Source organism: Lissotriton vulgaris, unplaced genomic scaffold, assembly GCF_964263255.1.
Source record: "Lissotriton vulgaris unplaced genomic scaffold, aLisVul1.2 SCAFFOLD_682, whole genome shotgun sequence".
Lineage (NCBI taxonomy): Eukaryota > Metazoa > Chordata > Amphibia > Caudata > Salamandridae > Lissotriton > Lissotriton vulgaris.
Genome location: NW_028252731.1, coordinates 63,524 through 83,745, shown reverse-complemented (window position 1 = coordinate 83,745; position 20,222 = coordinate 63,524). Strand labels below are relative to the sequence as shown.

At 46.6% G+C, this 20,222-nt stretch overlaps 1 protein-coding gene across 1 annotated transcript in view; it reads right to left on the bottom strand.

Annotated features, from left to right (window-relative positions):
* Positions 1-11,444: 11,444 nt before the first annotated feature.
* The window catches only part of LOC147662050 (ephexin-1-like), a 58,773-nt gene continuing 49,995 nt past the window's right edge, over positions 11,445-20,222 (bottom strand). The window contains exon 5 of the mRNA XM_086951150.1: positions 11,445-16,585. Within this exon, the coding sequence (XP_086807276.1) occupies positions 16,392-16,585 (194 nt within the window). The 3' untranslated portion in view covers positions 11,445-16,391. The remainder of the gene's footprint in view (positions 16,586-20,222) is intronic.

Genomic DNA, 20,222 nt, shown 5'->3' with positions numbered 1-20,222 from the left:
ATCACATTATCCTAGTTGTTATACATTCTTCAAACCTACCCGTAGAGGATACCTCTGAAGTGGATTTCTAAACTACAAACTAGTATAAACAGCTACGCATGGGGTGGGACTTCCTCCAGATCGGCTACAAAACATATCCTCAGGCACCATTTAATGGGTCAATAGGGGCAGTAGACGTCCAACTATACTACTGGGTAGCACATATTATTAATCAATGGATTGTTGGTTGCCTTCAAGCGACATCTGGGCGTATTTATTACCTTCGCTGCTCATGACGAGCTCAGCTCGTCATGCAGCACACTGGTCGTGTGCTTATGACGAGCTGAGCTCGTCATGAACAGTGCAGATCTGGATCTTTCAGCACCGGAGGGGAAAAGCCATAGCAGCCAAGGTGTTAAGAGCTCAGCCTCAGGTCCTGGCTGTATGGCACCATGATTCCTGCACAAACACCCAAAGTTACTGCTATACCCGTTGAAAGCTGGCATAATGCTTTGAAGTGGATGAGATATAACCCAAGGATTACCAGGGGAAACACCACTGTGAAAGGGTGTCGGTAAATGAATCAGAGTGATTACAAGTGTGGAAATGAGCCTTTTTAGGGGCTCACTGGTGCAAGGGTTCACCCTTATCTGTCCACTGGTCCTCAAACCAACATATAGAAATTGGCACTGAAGCTGGAATATCAAATAACAAGTTTATTAATCACTCATGAGTGGGACTACATCAATACAACACCTTCGGGCACTGTATGAGATAGTACAAGGAATACAGAAACCAGGGGCCTTTTATACACTTTGTTGCACAGGAAGCATGGAGACTCAAATAGAAGGTACAGGCCTACACAGGAATAGATACTAACATGGACAGGTAGAAACCACTTTGTCAGCAGAGTGGGAGGGAAGACAGAACTGCTTATGTCAGTTGAAACGGTGCAAAAGGGGGTGGTGATGGACGGAGCATCTGAACCAATCAAACACTCACACCCAGTCAACAGATCTGGGTTTAATCCATCACCGTTCTTTAGCCCACTCTACCATCCCAGTTCAGACATGGCCATATGCAAATCAGTCAGACCCTGTACCTCATGGGAACAGTCCAGCCCGAAATGCCAAGCCATGCCTTCCCTGGACCGGAAACAAGCTTCCTAGGACCGGTTTCTGGCATTACAGCCATCTTCAGCCAGGCTTGATTGAATGTAGTGGCAAAGTGAGCAAGGGACTCACGTCTGAGCATACCCTGCCAACTTATGGCTAACAAAGCGGTACAAAAGGTGGTGGTGATGGACGGTGCAACTGAACCAATCAAACACTCACACCCAGTCAACAGATCTGGGTTTAATCCATCACCGTTCTTTAGCCCACTCTGCCACCCCAGTTCAGACATGACCATATGCAAATCAGTCTGACCCTGTGCCTCATGGAAACAGTCCAGCCCGGACTGCCAAGCCATGCCTTCCCTGGACCGGAAACAAGCTTACTAGGACCAGTTTCTGGCATTACAGCCGTCTTCAGTCAGGCTTGATTGAATCCAGTGGCAAAGTGAGCAAGGGACTCACGTCTGAGCATACCCTGCCAACTTATGGCGAACAAAGCGGTACAAAAGGGGTTGGTGATGGACGGAGCATCTGAACTAATCGAACACTCACACTCAGTCAACAGATCTGGGTTTAATCCATCACCGTTCTTTAGCCCACTCTGCCACCCCAGTTCAGACATGGCCATATGCAAATCAGCCTGACCCTGTGCCTCATGGGAACAGTCCAGCCCGAACTGCCACGCCATGCCTTCCCTGGACCGGACACAAGCTTCCTAGGACTGGTTTCTGGCATTACAGCAGTCTTCAGCCAGGCTTGCTTGAATCCAGTGGCAAAGTGAGCAAGGGACTCACGTCTGAGAATACCCTGCCAACTTATGGCGAACAAAGCGGTACAAAAGGGGGTGGTGATGGACGGAGCATCTGAACCAATCAAACACTCACACCCAGTCAACAGATCTGGGTTTAATCCATCACCGTTGATGTTGCCTTAGTACTGATGGATTGTGCACCGTTCGTTAAGGGAATCAGGATTGTTTGTACGAATGTACATTTAAGGGAACTTTTCGTTTAGCAATGGTATCTTTTGAAACATATTTTTGTACCTTCCGAGTCAGGTATGTAAACAACACCTATGGGTAAAACAAGAAGGGAAGGTTCACTCAAAGTCGAATTCCAGAGCCAGTCTCCTGTCCCATCTACAACTGTCACATCGACTGAAAAAAACAGTGAGGCTGGAAAAATGAGACAGAAAGAAAACAATCTTTAAGAAGCTTAAGGCCGGAGAGTACCTTTGGAAAAACAAACTATAGATGAAGTCTAAACAACTCTTTTCTTTGCTAGAAAATGGTGTAAGAATTTAGTAGGATAAGAAGAGCACACATCTTGATGTCACTCACTATTGAATGCGTCATAGAGGTTGATTTGTTTGGCATGGTAGCAGGTCCATCTTAAGTAAGTAAGCAAAGTCTAGCTCCATTGGAAACTAAGTTCAGTGATGAAGAAGGGGACCAGCCTGTGTCAAAGTTTGTTGATGAAGGGGGCCCTCCTGTTTCTAGAGTATGGCAAAGACTATCATTTAAAGAAGGTACCTTTCCACAGGAGGAGAAGGTTAGAGAACCAACACTGATAATGCTCTCCTGGTGGTATCAAAATCAGGAAACAGTACTGTCTAGTTCTAAATCCATTGAAGATATATTGGACTAGAGGGGGAGAGGGGATAAAACATACAGGCTCAAACTTGCTAAGATTTTGCATCAGGGTTGAGTTTCTTTTGTGACACAGCCTGAATGCAAAATCAGTTTTAGCAAAGCAACTTGATGTGGTTTAGTAAATGATAAGTAACACAAGGTAACGCAAGGCATCTCATAGCGCTGCCTTGGGATATTTTGCGCGGGAGGATTTCCAAGGGTGGAGCATTGGCATTCCCATGTATTCACCCCTGGATTTTGACTAAAGCTAAAGTAGGTAAATCTGGGTTTCTGTTAAAAGGCTGCACCATCACAAGTGAGGCGCAACGAGGATAAATACATTTATTTTCCCCGTTACTTTCTCTTTCCATGTGTGCTGCAGAAAGAGAGAATGCCTCTAAAAATCGTTTTTGTGCAGGAAAGTGACCTTTCCTGCAATAAAACAATCCTGCCGGTAACACAGGCACCCTTGCATCATTGCACAGGGTGTTTGCGCTGGCACGAGGCATTTGTAAATATGGAGAACTTCTGCGGTCTCTCTTTCACGCAGTGCAGCAGCTTTGCTTGCTGCCCTGCATTGTGTGAAAGAATAGTAAATATGCTCACAGAGATTCCTCTCCCTACCGGCACATGAAAATCTAAAAAAAATCTAACCTCTTTCCATTTAGATACAGTGATCAGACTTTCAGGTTGACATGTTACAGTAGCAAGTTGATTACAGAAGCCCCTAAGGTCTCAAAGAACCTAGATAACACTTAGGGCCAGATGTAGGAAGCCCAATACCGGACGGTAACGGACGAAATTACCGAATTTCGGCCGTTACAGACCAGTATTTAGGGTTTGGGATGTAGGAGGCATCTTTTTGGATTAGGTAATTACCGATTCCTTAAGGAATCGGTAAAATAGCAATTCCTTATTTTAAGGAATCAGTAATTACCGAGTCTAAAAAGCTATGTAGGAGGCACTCAAGTGAGTGCCTTCTTGCATTCAGGATTCGTTATTTACCACCAACTACAAGTTGGTGGCAAATATTGAAAACCTTTAAAAAAACAATTTTTTTGAACTGTGCCATGTGGCAGACATACATGCCACATGTGCACACATGCACGATTCAGGGGTGCAACAGGGTGTCAATGTAACACCCTGCCACCCTTAAATGTGTTCCCCAAATTACCGAATCGGTATTTACCGATTCGGTAATTCCCATTCATTCCTATGGGCCTCCAGGCCCATAGGAATGAATGGGAGTTACCGAATCGGTAAATACCGATTCTTAAATACCGAATTGGTAAAATTTACCGAATATTTACCTACATACTATTTACCTATTCTTAAATACCGAATCTGTAAAATTCGGTATTTAAGAATCGGAAATAGTATTTACCTACATCTGGCCCCAAGTCTCCTATCTCTGGTTCAGCAATGGTGCACTTCTATATTTTCCACTTCTGGAGAGTGTACTGCATGAACACAAATGCTGTGGCATCTGCTGAATTTCATACATCCACTGAAAGCCACTGCAATGGACATCAGCCTGTTTTCAGATGTCATACAAGAGGGTCAGGTCAACCTAGTGTTCCTTAATAGCTCGCCCCTGGAACACTAAAAGGAAGCCTTTGGGATTGGCCCTTATTACCAGGGCAATAATATGGACAGTAATCTGGAGGCCTTTAATTCCATCCAGTGAGGTGTAAAAAAGCTTTGGCACAAAGACGCCACATGAACCTCAAAGAGGTTAATGTAACTGGCACCTAAGAAGAGCGGTGGGTTTAGGGAAAGTCCTACAAATAATTGCCCAACTATGCCAGCCACCAAAAGTGGTGTGTAAGATTGCTCAGATCTGAAACAACTGGTTGTGTGGTATGCTCAGTTGACTGAACAGTTAGAAAGAGGACTTTGAAAACCTTAATTCTATAGGCCTCTCTAAGGAACAATGTGGACACCCTAACGATGAACGAAGACATATCTGCAACCACTATAGTGTCATTATGGGGTGGGAAATATGTCACACCATGGTATCGTTGATGAAGGATACATGTGAGTTCTTTACACATTAGCTCCAATAAACCGAGGGGCATATTACCAAGCAATAGCGATAATTATCGCTATTGCTTGGTTAGAGACAAAAATTTACAGTTGAGGTGCGGCGATTTTGATCGCAGATAAACCTTGGTATTACCAAGGTTTACCGCAAATGCGATAAAAATCGGCCGCAATGCATGAATATCGCTGAAAAGTCAGCGATATTCATGCATTACCGAGCTAATGCTCTTAGCCATGTTATCCACCTCCCATTGGATAACATGGCTAAGAACAGCTCAAGGCAGGTGTTAGCTTTTGGAGATATTCGCGCTAAGCGCGAATATCTCCAAAAGTTGGTAATAGGAGATAGCGATGTTAGCGACTGTTTCCAGTCGCTAACATCTTGGTACGCCCACTTTGCATGTCATTAGTGATAAATATCACTGACATGCAAAGTGGGGCCCAAGATGGTCGCTATCTCCTACTAGCTGTCGCTAACTGGTGTTAGCGACAGCTAGGTAACAGGGAGATCATTTTATATCCGCTTTCTTGGCTTTTAAAGCCAAAAAAGCGGAGATAAACCCCCTTGATAATATGCCCCCGAATCCTTTGAGATGAAATGACAGAGACGTTACAATCAGCGAAAACCCTGGATTATAAAGGATGCCCAGCACTAATGTGAGGCTGCCAAGAACCTGGACAACCTAAGAAACTCTCTTCAAGAACTTGAGTTAAGTAAATTTATGGACACCATGAAATATCAATATGGTTGCCCTAGGACAGATGACTCATACACTGATTAGGACCCTTCACTTTCCTCTTTCCTACTTTCAAGACGATCATTTCCTACCCATACCTCAATAAGGTCCAATCACCACAGGCTGCCTGCTGCAAATATATATACGAGAATAAAACAAGTTAAGTTTGAATGGATGAGACCTGGTCTCCAGCCACAAAGAACCCCTTTTGCCTACACAATGTAGGGGCAGTTACATTATTAATCTGCATGTCTATGAACTCGGAGGTCCCTCTCTGGCACTGGCAGGTCCCTGGCCTGAGAAATCTGGACTGGGTCTGCTGAGTGTGGGGGGGGGGGCTGCATCTACTGTGCAGAGGAGCCCCCTCAAGTTTCGTTAAGCCACTGCTTATCTTTGAATGAAAATGTATACTATATTAAATGACTTAATCCCCTTCATGGTGTCGAGGGCATGTGAATGAACAATTTTAAAATGTTCATTCTGTCACTGTATCACATATTTAGACTCAAACCAACTTCCTACTTCAGAAATATGCGAAACAGCCATTACAGTGGGAAACTCATCTCAGTAAGCTGCTTGTTTGTGTCAGCCTTTCAGTTTAAATCTTGCTTTAATGTTTTTCACATAGCAAGAAAAAGACATTACAGAATACCCCACCTACATCTACTGGTCGGTGAGGACCAACAAGAAGCAAGGAGAAAATAGGTAGATGGGGATAAAAATAAGTGAAGGGGAAAAGACTAGGGAAGGCATGGGGGTAGTCAACGCTTCTGGTCAGGGAAAGGCCGCGTCTACTCAATGGCGTCTATTGTTGCTTGCGTGGATATGTGAGGGTGTATGCACAGGTGCCCTATACCTCTACTGGTAGGAGGTGAAGTACACGTAGATATGCTGGGCAAGTCAGTTCTCTCAATTCCTCTGTAAGAAAATGTATGCATGGACCCCAAGTTTCATCAAATTAGGGTAAGCGTTGCTTGGTAACAGCTGTAAGTTTTTCCATCCCCAAAGGGTTCCAGGTTTTATGGAGCCAATCGGTGTGACTCTGTATTTTGGACGTGCCCCAGTAAGCTAGCTAGAGGAGCTTGTTTGGCAGCGCATAGGGTTAAAGTGATTGCTTGTCCCCACACACAGTTCATGTTATAGGCACATTTTTTTGGGGAAACTCAATAGTACTTAGCTCGGCAATCTAGGAAATTTAGTGTCATACATTTTATCAATGGCATCAAGGATTTCGCGCCAGTCATGGTGAATATGGGGGCAATACCAAAGAAGATGTGTCAGATTTTCTACCTGGCCTCAGCCCCTCCAACAAATTGCATCCCTCCTGCGTTTACTTTGGCTGTGCGTTCTGGGGTGTAATACAAGTAGTGTGTCAATTTGAGGAGTGTCTCCTTGCTGGCGGCACTGCTCACCGATGTGTTGGCCCGTTTCTGGATGTCTGGCCATTCTATAGGGGTGTTCACATTCCTTTTCCCATTGTAGCTGTGCCGCAGATGTTGATGTGGGTTTGTGGTGTGTTGAGGAAGGTATATATGTCACAGAGTAAACGTTTGTCCGAGTGCAGGTGATAAGCCGTTTTTCAAATGGTAATCGGGGCCTACTAGCATGCAAACGTATTGAAGATTGCATGACCAAGTGTCTGATGGGCGTGTATTACAGATGGGCTGTTGAGGGTAAGCCATAATTATGTTGGATCTGGTGGAAATCCATTAGCCCTGTATGGACAAAGAGGTCGCCTATTCTCTTACAGTTAGCCTGATGCCACAGTAGATAGTCAGAGCCCCGGTGAGCTGAGAGAAAATCCAAGTTCCCGAAGATTGGAGTTTGTGGAGAGATAAGCGTAGATAGCTTCTTTGATAAGTGCACCTTATCCCAGTTCCCCATAGTTGCTTAGAGTTTTGGAGAGATGTATACCTGATTCGGTCAGTAGGGCTTGGGTAGCAACTGTACCTTCCAAATACCTTAGGTCAATAAAGCACCTATCTTTTCCTGTAGTGGACCTAGCCCATTCTACTAGATAGTGGAGCTGTGCCGCTTGATAGTAATGTGTGAGATGAGTGATCCCAAGACCTCCGTCTGCAGGGAACGAGTATGCCTGCTGCTTAGCTGTACGTGCTTTTTTACTCATCCATATACTGTGCTCTATGAGATGTTGTAGCTTGCCTAGTACTTCTGGTGGGGTAGTAGAGGGAGAGTTTGCATAATGTGTAGGATCATAGGTAGGAGGGTCATTTTGATCGCCGTGAGTCACCCCAACCAAGACAGAGGGTAATTCTTCCAAGTCTTTAGCTCTGATCGAGCTTTCGAAAGGAGGATGCCATATTTGCTGTCGGCCATCTGTTGTGTTGTGGAGTGGATGTGAAGGCCTCAATCTACCACTACCTGTGTGACCCATGGGAAAGGAAAAAGGTGTTTGAGGGTGGTTTGGTCAGCTCGTGGAACCGTGAGGTTCAGTATCTGCGACTTCTGAAAGTTGACCTTGAACCCTGAGGCCTTCTCAAAGGCCTCTAGTTCCCGAATAAGTGCATTTGAGGAGAGAAGAGGATGTGTCAAAGCCACCATAACATTGTCTGCATATAGAGCTAGTTTGTGGTCCCTCCCTCCCATTGTGATACTCGAGATAGTGGGATTTCCACGTACATGTTACACAAATGGCTAAATATATATAGAAAAAAGAAGAAGTAACTAACAGCACACCTGTCGTGGGCAATATCTAACAGCAGGGATGGGAGACCATTAACTCAGACTGTTGCCTGTGGTCCTGAGTAGCTGCATCATACACATCTTCTGAACCGATGGCTAAGGCCTATCCTTTAAAGTACCATCTGCAAGTAAGGCCAGTGGACCCGATCAAATGCCCTTTCAGTGTGGAATCGAGAAAAAGAGCGCAGGCATTTGCGAGTGCTGAGCTTTATCCAAAAGGTGGCATATGCCTTTTAGTGTTGTCGCTACAGCTTCTTTTGGGTATAAAACCCGCTTGATCTGGGTCCACTAGGAACTGCCTATAGTGGAGCCAAGTGATTTGCTAGAATAGTAGTGAAAATGTTAGCATCAACATTTAGGAATGAAATAGATCAATGAGATGAACATTGAGCCGGTTCTTTGCCTGGTTTGGGTAAGACCCCAATGGTGGCAATGATGGTTGCTTTCATGGAATCTGTTAAGAAGTCTGTATTACTGAAGGAATTATAGAGGTGCGTGAGGATAGGTGCCAAGGAGGAGGGTGAACAGCTCCTAGAAGTCAGGATAAGAGCCATCCTGCCCTACAGCTTTGCCTGACTGGAGATGGGAAAAATCGCTGTCAACACATCAACTATATGTATGTCTCTCTCTAAGTGTAGGGCATGTTGCAGCTCTAGGTGTTCTATGGAAGCTTGGTCTAGAGATGAAGCAGCATCCTCCTCTGCTAGTTCGTCAGCCGGGTAGACATCAGCATAGTAGTGCTGAAATGCTTTGGCAATGTGTTCATCTTGGCTTTGCCGAGTTCCTTGTGGATCCTCTGTCTCGGACACCTACTGTCTGTTCGCCTGAGTCCGAAGGCGATGGACCAATAAGTGACCTTCTTTGTCACCCCCATATAATATTTCAGTTTGGTTCATAATAGTAAATATTCTGTCTTATCCATGTCCAAAGCTTGAAGTTGCTTCGGCATCACATTGAGCTGCTGGCTTATTTTGTGGAAACCCGTTTGCTTATGTGTTTCTTCTAGCTCCCATCCCTCCACACCAACCCGCTTGTCCCGTCGTTCCCGGTTGAAGCAAGCTGCAATTGTTATTATTCGGCCCCGGATCACCGCCTTCAACGTTTCCCATAACAGCGCTATGTGTGTCTCTGGGGTGTCATTGGTCTCCAAAAAGACCTGGGTTGCCTCTGTGATCTCAGTGACTATTGATGCATGTGTGAGGAGTTTAAGGCACCAGGAGTGGCTCTAGAGAGACAGGCTGGGCATATGGAGCACGATGTTGATTGGGAGGGATTAGAGAAGGCAACAACTCTAATGTCAGCATCTGTAAGGAATGCCAAGAAGCGCAGTGTCGCCAAGAAGAAATCAATTTTTGTGTAGGATTGGTGGGCTGCTAAAAAGGAGGAGTAGGTCCTCTTCATAGGATCGTGCCTGCGCCAGACATCAGTTAGACAATCCTCAGTTACCTATTGATGACCTTGCAGTTTCAGTGCGCCTGTCTGTCCTACCCTTTGCACTGAGCCGTCCAGATTGGCATCTATGGTTATAGTCCCCACCCATCAAAACATCGCATCTATGGTGGCCATCACCTGGCCCAGTTCCTTTAAGAATGAAGGTCTCTTGATGTTCATTGGAGGCATAAATAGTGACAAGTGTAAATGTGTATAGGTCAAAGGCGATGCGAAGTGAGAGAAGGGGCTGGAAATTGTTGGTTGCGTTTGAACTACCCTGCCAGCAAAGTACAAGGCTATTAAGATTGCGACCCTTGCTTTCTTCCCCGTGCCGGATGAGAAATACTGGCAATCAAACCAACATGATCGAATGCGCTGCCAGTCTGCCTTGAGAAGGTGGGTTTCCTGGAGAAAACATATATTTCACGAACAATAGATAGAAAGGACACATGTTTTGCCAGTGAGTTAGGCCCCTAACATTGTAACTGAGTATTTTAACCATCAAGCATGCCTATGTAAAGTAAAAATGTAAAAGGCCTATGACATTTGTCTTCATTGCTACCCAGGGGGGTCATCGCTTGAGGTTAGGGTGTAGCTAACTGCATCTGTATGCAATGTGATAGAAGGGGAAAGAAAGGATTAAACAGATAAGAGATAACATATAGAACGATAAACAGTAGAATGTTGGCAATCCCCTCTCCGTGTCACCTTGGGCATAGAAGGTAAGGTCCGCGGCGTAACCGCTGGGTTTGATCGTCCATCACTCCACAACGTTAGGGAACTGAACTGCCTGATTATCGCCAATCCTAATGGTAGGAAGGGGGCCTGAACAGGGGTTCTTCAATTAGAGGTCTCTGGGGCAACGCTCATCAGATGATATCAGATTCCCCATTTGTCTCATGTTGTTGGAGTTGACACAGCAAGACCGCTCTTTCTTGCGGCTTTCAACCTCGGATGGTTTACCTGACATTTCTTGTTTTGGTCTTGTGAAGCATCTCAAACTCACTGAGGGAGGAGAGATCTATGCGGAGCAGTACCAGAGTTCTCACCTGTGGGATGTGCATCAATGTCCACCAAATGTTTGCTTCCTCAATTGTCCGTATATTTCGTGTCTCATTTCCAGACAACAGTGAGGTGAAAGGGGTGTCCCAAACAGTAACAGATCCCCTTCTTTTGTAGTAGTTTGGTGAGTGGTTTCAGCTAGCGACACTGTTGAAAAGTAATAGGTGAGACCCAGTGCTCCATTTGCAGCACTCCCAGGCAGGCGCCATCTTGCGCGGATGCAGCCCGAGGTCCAGAGGAGCTGAGCTGGCCGTATCCCCATATGGGCTGGATGCCAGCTGTCGTCAGTTGCACTGGGCAGTCTCGGTGGTCCCCAGAGTGATTTGGGAAGCGAGGGGGAGTGCAGGTATCCCCTTTTCTGCAAACAACGAGGCCGGCGTGGTGCTCTAAGAGTTTGCTATGCCTGGTCGCCATCTTGGCCATGCCCGGGTGTGTCAGCCTCTGAGACCTGTTGTCACTACATTAAAACTTTAGTTACCAGAGCCACAGCCTGTTTTCAGACACACATCATAACAGATTAAACATAAGTACATTTTTTAAAACAAAAAGAAAAAATATGATGACTGAGAATGAAAGGCTTACAAAAAAAGTCAAGAATGCTATTAAGCTATAACTGAAATTAAAAGGGCATATTGGAAATTAAACTATTAATTTCGCACCCAACAAGTTCAGGGAACCATTTTAAACTGTGAACAAGATCCCAGACACCAAAGGGAGGGGAACACAAGGGCAGCATACTCACATATCACATGCAAAAAAATTGCAAGTTTATTAAACAATACATTTTCCATAAAAAGTACAACTATACCAGTGAGTGATTATTTGTTTGTTCATTTAAAATAATGTACCTTGTCCAACATTTGTTTGCCACTGATTCAGAAAAAGACGTTGATGATTTTCTTAAGAACTCAAAGCCACTGGTTGTGAGGTTGGGGCTCTCCCTGAGTGGGTGATGGCAGCATTTCCTGATCGTTTTGCAGACCTCTTCTAGCCACTGTTAATAACTCTATGAGTAATGGGAGTACTTAGACATTGAAAGCACTGCACATTGCCACTCCTTTTTCAAAACAAGTGCTGGCACATCAATAGGTCTGGTTGTAATGGGCTAATGCATACACTGTTAGCACCTTAGCATGAGAGACACAGGAGGGAGTCAGTAGGAGAGAGAGGGCTATAGCAGTGAAGTATTTCCTCATGCGGTTCAGTGCAAGCACTAGAGAGGCGAAAGAAGGATACATCTAACTATGTAAGAAATAAGGACTCTACTGGGCTGATTATGATGTGAATGACAATGTCTCAAGCTAATGGCAGAAAGAGGCTGGTTGAAGAAAGTCAGTGGTTGAAAAGGGAGGGCCTAGAGCCTGCTCTATAGTATACTGTCAGCAACGGGTCTGTTAACAGCTGTGCTGTCAAAATCCAGACCTAAAGAAATCAAATCTGTATGCCGAGAACTTCATCAATAATCGCCCCGAAGCAAGGCTCCTTATTCTGAGTAACATTCTCAAAAAGGTGTTGGCCAGGTATTTGTGACCCAATTTACTCTCCTGGAAACTAAATAAAACCCATAGGCCCTCATTCCCAGTTGGTCTGACTTTTCCCACGCCCATCTGTTAATGCAGATCTCGGAATTCTGAGTTGAGTGTAATTTACCATATACAGTAATTACTCGGTTTCATAAACTTCTCACTTTTTAAAAAATGTTGGCAGGTCAAACCTGCCAGAATGTAACATGGGAAAAGTAGAGAGTATTTACCATACCATGCTCCTTTTGGTGCTATAAACTCCAAAATAAGCAAGTTAGTCCCAAAAAGCTAATAAAAAGTGCTATTTATTGCATGTGATAAATAATGCCCCCAGGGTATCAATGTTTATGGAGAGTGATACACAGCACCTTCATTTTGACTAACTTGGAATTGTGGCCATAGTTTTCAGGTGACCAAAGATGGAGGCTGAAGACTAATCCTGGCTCGCCTTGACCTCTCTGTGGTATTTAATTAGGTCCAGCATGCTGCCCTTCACAATTTAGGCTTATAGCTGGAGCAGAAGGATGAGAGATTTACCCTTGTCCTGGTTCAGATGAATTATTTTGGATCGCTCAAAGTCATCGAGGGTCTTGCATTTCAGATAAAGCGGAACTAGACTGTCATGGTTTTTATGGTTCCTTCTGATCTGTTTCAATGATCCCATCTGTCATCACACAGGTTGGGATATAATCTCAGGCTTACACCAATAACACCTTGTGGCACTAGACCAGTCTTACCAATAGTTCACGAATTGGAATAGATGCACAATAGATGGCTCCAACTAAAAAAAGAATAGGAGAGGTTATATCATTGCAGCCAAGGCCCAGATAGGAAATGCACTTTTTAATAGGGTATCCCCTCATTTGTTTGGTTACAAAAGCTGGTATATAAGGTAAAAATCCGTAGGTGTTTTAGGACAATCATTTTTCCATGAAAATGAAGGTACAACATGGCTATAAAAATATTTGCTTGAACCATTCAGTTCTGTCCTTCCTGAAGCCATTGGTTGGAAGCTTCGCTTAACCCAAAAAGCAAGACAGTCCAATGGCCTCAGAAGGTAAGACCTCATCTTAAAAGTCAAGAGGGACATCATTGACTAATGCTGGAGCACTGCATCAATTAGACATGTATCCTAAAAAGACGGATGTATGACGGTACAACGCGTACCGTTACAACGCATATCTTTACGACGCAGGTTTAACAACGCAAGTCGTTACAACGATTTGCGTTAAGGGGCGCTGGATAGTGAATAGTTTAATTTACTATTCCAACTCCAGTCCCCTTGGATAGTAGGGAAGGTGTTGGATAGTAAATTAAACTATCCCCTATCCTAGAGCGCCCTCCAGCGAAAGTCGTTGTAACGACTTTCGTTGTAAATCCTGCGTTGTAACGGTACCGCGTTGTAACGGTTCCGTTGTAAAGGATATTTTCCAAAAAGACCAGCTTCAATGAAGCACCAATGTATCTGAAAGGTAGTATTCTGCACCCACTTACCACTAAAGCTTTAAGATTGTGAGGCAAGTGAATGAAGGCGATGGCGCACAAATAATCCAAAGTCACCCTTAAAATTGAAGACTTATTCAGACTCTTTAATTATGGTTCATTATTTTATGTATATGCCATATATAATGCTGATCCTTATTTCACACAAATTATGATTCTTCAGGGCTCAAGTCTTTATTGAGTTATACATTTCTTGATGAAGGTATGTCAGTGGTTGAGGTGTCGCAATTGACTTGTGAACCATTATGGACTGCAAAACGGCACCACAATAGCGTAAGAGTGATAAGTGATTGAAATTGTTAGTGAATCTAGCCAGGCCCTGACAATTCTCTGGACGCAGTGGCACTTACTGGTAATGTGGAGACATTGAAGAGCAAGATACGTGGAGTAGGAATAGATACAGCTGCTTGATCATGCATTGTCATTTGCAAAATAACTCCTTCCTGCCGGAAACTCAAAGAGCGTGTATCCAAGATGGTGGAGGTAGGTCTAGGGGAAGCCACTGTGACTACCTCCTTGGAACTTTCACCACGTTGATGTCTGCAGTATCAAAACACTATTGCGTAACGAAATCAAGTGTCTTTTGACGAATTGAACCTATGGCTTTGTCCCTTATCTTTTGATGCCGGCTCGTAAAGGACCTTGGTGCAACAGAAGCACAACAAGAGCAGGCACAGGTGAGAAGGTTATTTACTAAAGTATGAGACATGGAAACCATGTGTACCAGCTACCGCAAACTCAAAGGCATGCAGAACTAGTGCCCAGAAAACCTTCCCGAAGTGACAAGTTGGCAGATGCCCAGAAGAAAGAACTGTGAGAAAAGAAAAGCAACAAAAGCCAACAGAAGTGCTGGGCAGGTCCAAGTGCACACCAAGAGATGTAGCCCCTTTCTACAGAATAAACCAGATTCACTGCCAACACCAGGCTGATTCCAGAAGGAACGGAGTAATAGAATGGAGGGAATTGCGGCAAGGTGGGCAGCTGGGCATTGGAGAAGTCCTACTACATGCCTGCCCATTTCAACCCTTCTGTGCAAGCTGCATAATGAGCATTGTTAATAATTCTGGGAAGCAGTTACCGGTTTCACCTGGAAATGGCAGGGTGCTGGAAGTAGGAAACAAACTCGATGAATGAGAAGCTGCTTCTTTCCCATTTTACTCATGCCAAGTCTTGTTGATCTTTCTTGTGAGGACTGAGGGGAGATAGTTTGAATTTTCACGTGCTCTGTGAATGTACTGCATGAAAAGTGGTGTCATCTTCAAAGAACCTTATTGCATTGAGAGTGGGACTCCATTTCCAACATTCACATGTTGAGGCAGACCTAGTCACTACACATGAACAAAGAACCTGAGTGTTCATGTGCGAACAGCCCACAGGACATACTCTGTAACTGTCAATAATGTAGCATCACTCTTGAGGAATCTCTACATCCCTCTCATGGGTGCGCCATCACACTGTATGGTGCAACTTGTCCATTACCACAATATCGCCTTCCGAGCACAGGGTATAATCTTCACTGAATGAGGCAATAGATCAGGTTCCATAAAAGGTACATGCATTTATTTGCAGAGGTCTGACCAGCCAGAAGTCGGTGATCTCAATGAAACACTGGAATCTTGTCCTGTATTCGTCAGACCCAAATCCCGTTCATGGGTTCTACACAGCTCCACATTTCCTTCCGACCATGTCAACTCAGTGTCTTCAATCCCTGCATTATGGGGAGGGGTCTGCCTTCAAAGAAACAGGTGACCAAAACATCCCCCACTATTCCAGTGCATGTCACCTCTGTGCCCTACTTTTTACGTCTGTGATCTAGTGACTCGAGCCCCAACTTCTACCCATGAAAAACTGGTGACTTGAGCTGTGCATCCTATCTCTGAACAAAGATTACTCCAGAGCTTGACTTGGTATCCCTGTATAGTGTAGATCACTAAGCTCTGCCCTTGGAGCATAAACCCAAGCTAAGCTGTTGTGCTGGTAGGTATATGGCCAATTCTGCTCCTTCAAGCATACTTTATGACAGTGACTGCTGCATGCGACAGCACAGAAGACTGTGGATTTAATCTCCCAATTTTTGTGAGTAGTGGTAGCAAAAATACTAAAGTGACTTTTGGCCAAATACTACTTTGGACGGTAGGCTACATGTATTCCAGGAAGCCTCCTTCTCATCCACTTTCCACTAGCGGCATCAACCTCCTACAGTCATATATATATATATATTTTTTTTTCCACCAGTCGAGATCACAGCAAACAATACCCTCACTGGTGACATCATCCACCTGTGACAACAAAAAACAGTGGGACAACAAAGGCACACAATGACATCATCATGCTGTGCTCCAAGAGTTTACACCCCTCTGATCCCCTGGAGACGTTTGTGGAAGATTCTGAGTTTCTATCATATTTGCTGTAGACCAATATATATCTTGTGTGGACATATATATTTATATGGAGCGGATGGATTATCTTCCATCTATATAATGTCTGAAGATCTGCCTCCAAGAGGATCATTTGGCCTTCTAAATGTCAGAGCACCCTCACGCCTATATACTTTTGTCCAATCAAATGCAGAGGTCTGCCTCGTCCAACTGCAGCATCCCTACAGCTGCTCCTCCATGTGATCCACTGATTCTGTTGCCAGGATATAATAACCTCAAATGTTGTCCTCATTGCCTCGTCGTCCTGCTGCCCATCTTCCTCCTGTCCTTGTTCTGGCTCAGCTGGCTGTCCTCTGACCTGTGTACCCGGAAACACTCCCTCAAGTTCTGGGTGCGTACATCAGCATTCATGATCTCCTCTGCCACGGCACTGGGGAACCAGCCCCTCTCCTGGTCATGAAGTCTCTCACCAAACACCCAACCTGTGTGGAAAAAGGAACAAAGCAGGAGTAAGAACACTGTATCTCTCAGGATACCACAGGAAAGAGAAGATTGCTTGTTTTTTTTGATAATCAACTTTATTTGGAATTTGAAACAATAGACAAAGTTCATTGGGTGTAGCTCAATCAAATCACACCGCAGAATATTACATGAGAATCGTGGAAGGCGGGTCTTTGCATGCCAGTCCATACTCGGGGTTACAGGGTTAAGATAAGGACAGCGAACAGACAATAGAGCTTTAATCATGGTGGTATTAGATTAAACCATTTCCCCCAGATCTTGTGAAACAGGTCCGATGCCCCTTTAGCTTCAAACAGAACCTCCTCCTGGGTGCCGCACCAGTCGACCCCTCTCCTCCACCTCCCCACAGTAGGCGGTTCAGGCCGTGACCAATGGCTTGCTATGTCTCTTTTGGCCACTGCCAGCGCCGCCCCAAGGAGGCGCTTATCTGCCCTGGAGCCATCTAGACCATCGAAGACCCCCAAGAGGAGTTGAGTCGGCTCGTGAGGGGCCTCCCATCCCAGGGCATGCGTTAGCTCCCATTCCTCCCCCCTCCAAAACTGTGCCAGTCTAGGGCAGAGTCATACCACATGGTAGAAGTCTGCTGGTGCAAAGCCACACCTTGCACAATCTGGAGCGGGTCGCAGGCGGGCCCGGTAGAGGCGGTCAGGGGAGAGGTAGGCCGCATGGAGATAGTAAGTCTGGACCAACCTAAGTTTGGCTGAGGTGGTCAGGGTCCTGGAGCCATAAGGGCATACCTCAAGTCCACCTTCTCCAGGGGTCCCACCCATCCCTCCCAGCGAGTGCGCAGCGTGTCTAGGGATGCGGGCCATTATTAAGTAAGGAGCGGTAGATACGGGAGACCCCCCCCCCTCCCCAGATCCCCCATCATCACCTGGGCCTCTAGCGGACTGAATTCCGGAAGGGGGGTTGGGGAAGGGAGGTGGGTTTGGAGCGCGTGGCGCAACTGGAGGTATCTAAAGTGTTGGGTGTGGGAAAGGGCATGATTTCGTGTAGGTCCGCGAAGGCCCGGATGTGGTCCCCACCCAGACGTCCCCCAAGACCGGAACTCCCACCAAGTCTCACCGGCGGAAGCCGTTCAGTGCCGCCACCTTCCGGAGCCAGGTGCCATCACAGGGGTGTCTGCCTGGAGAGTTTGCGGTCCCAGTCCGTGTAGCGCAGAGCGGCGCGCCACGCCGTAAAAACCGACCTCGTGATGGGTGCCATGGATTGCGGCACGGGACTGCCATAGAGGAGGGCCTGGATTTGTGGGAAGGCCATCTCCCCGAGCTCCACCCGGTAAGCTGGGTCGGACCAGCCGCCCGCGTACCAGTTATGGATAATGAGGAGCTTAGAGGCAATGTAGTAAAGGAAGAGATGAGTCACCCCCCGGCCCCCGTCATATGGGGGGATACGGGTGCGTGCCAACGACATGCGCGGTCGACCTCTTCCCCATAGAAAGCGGGTCAGGTGCCCATCCAGCTCACGGAACCAGGCGCAGGAGATGGGGACGGAAGTATTCTGCAGGACGTAAAGAAGGCGAGGAAGGACCATCATTTTAAACAACGCGCTTCTTCCTAGGGGGTTAAGTGGGAGCGTCTGCCATCGCTTGAGGGCGGCCTTCATTCGGGTAATCAGGGGGGCGACATTCAGCGCCCATTCAAGCTCTGGCAGTAGGGTTATCCATATCCCAAGGTATTTGACTGAATGGTGCCGTAGAGAAATGTCAGACTGCCAATCGAAGCAGTCTCTGGATGGGTGGAGCGGGACCAGTGTAGACTTGGCGGCGTTAAGTAGGAGGCCTGAGACCCGGTGGAAGGCCGCCAGGGACAGCAGGCTCCTGGGACCCGAGGTCGCTGGATCCGCCAGGTAGAGAACCACGTAATCAGCGTAGAGGACAATTTTATCGACGTGGCTTTCATTCCACGCCCAGCCGCGGATGAGGGGGTCATGACGGATAACGACGGCCAGGGGCTCCATCGCAAGCGAGAATAAAAGGGGCGAAAGGGTACACCCCTGGCGTGTGCCCCTACGTATCGGGAAGGCCTCAGAGAGCACCCCGTTCACTAGCACTCAGGCGCGAGGGGCGGTGTAAAGAACTCCGACAAAATGGCCGAAAGCCGGCCCAAAGCCCATTTCTGCCAGAACATTCTGCAGATAGCCCCAGCCCACCGTGTCGAAGGCCTTCTCGAAATCCAAGAAGAGGAGGGCTAGATAGGGGAGGAGTCCAGCACGGTGAGCCAGGGTCAAATGGAGGAAATGGAGGCGCCTGATACAGTGACGGGTGCCTCTGGCAGGCATGAAGCCACATTGGTCTGGATGGACCAGATCCGACAAGAGAGGTTTGAGTCTCTGGGCTAAGATGGTGGCATAAAGTTTGATTTCGGATTGGATGAGAGAGATCGGGCGGTAGTCCGAAAAAGCCGCCGAGGGCAGGTGGGATTTGGGGATTACCACAATCGTGGCCAGATCAGATTCAGAGGAGAAGAAGCCGGTATCTACCACATGACGGAAGAGGGCCAGGAGGTGGGGGCAAGGGCGTCCGCAATGGACCCTGTCCATTGCGGACGCTCCTACACGCTTCCTGCTTTCAGAGCCCGAGCGTGACCCTCCTTCCAGCGCTGATTGAAACTGCAGTGTGATATTGTTTTGCCTCGTATTGCTAGCGCTTTCAACTATATCTAGCGCCGACTCTCGCCCTCTGATTTGCGCATCTGTGTAATTCTGCAATTTAACTCCGAATAATAGTAGCTGAATAGAAGGTGCTGCCTAGTATTGCTGGCTTTAAATTGCATTAGCGCTCTTTGTTTACTATCCCTCGAACTTCTGTGGCCTCTCTGCCCCGTTTCACGTTCCATTCCCATTCCCCATTGCTATTGGTGTGTACTCCCCTGGCCCACCTACCCTCCCCGATACCGCCTCCCAGCTGCCCCTCCCACCCACGAACACTTAGCTGACCTCCCCCCTCGCATCGCTGTGACCGTCTGGACCCTGTCCATTGCGGACGCTCCTACACGCTTCCTGCTTTCAGAGCCCGAGCGTGACCCTCCTTCCAGCGCTGATTGAAACTGCAGTGTGGTATTGTTTTGCCTCGTATTGCTAGCGCTTTCAACTATATCTAGCGCCGACTCTCGCCCTCTGATTTGCGCATCTGTGCAATTCTGCAATTTAACTCCGAATAATAGTAGCTGAATAGAAGGTGCTGCCTAGTATTGCTGGCTTTAAATTGCATTAGCGCTCTTTGTTTACTATCCCTCGAACTTCTGTGGCCTCTCTGCCCCGCTTCACGTTCCATTCCCATTCCCCATTGCTATTGGTGTGTACTCCCCTGGCCCGCCTACCCTCCCCGATACCGCCTCCCAGCTGCCCCTCCCACCCACGAACACTTAGCTGACCTCCTCCCCCGCATCGCTGTGACCGTCTGGACCCTGTCCATTGCGGACGCTCCTACACGCTTCCTGCTTTCAGAGCCCGAGCGTGACCCTCCTTCCAGCGCTGATTGAAACTGCAGTGTGGTATTGTTTTGCCTCGTATTGCTAGCGCTTTCAACTATATCTAGCGCCGACTCTCGCCCTCTGATTTGCGCATCTGTGTAATTCTGCAATTTAACTCCGAATA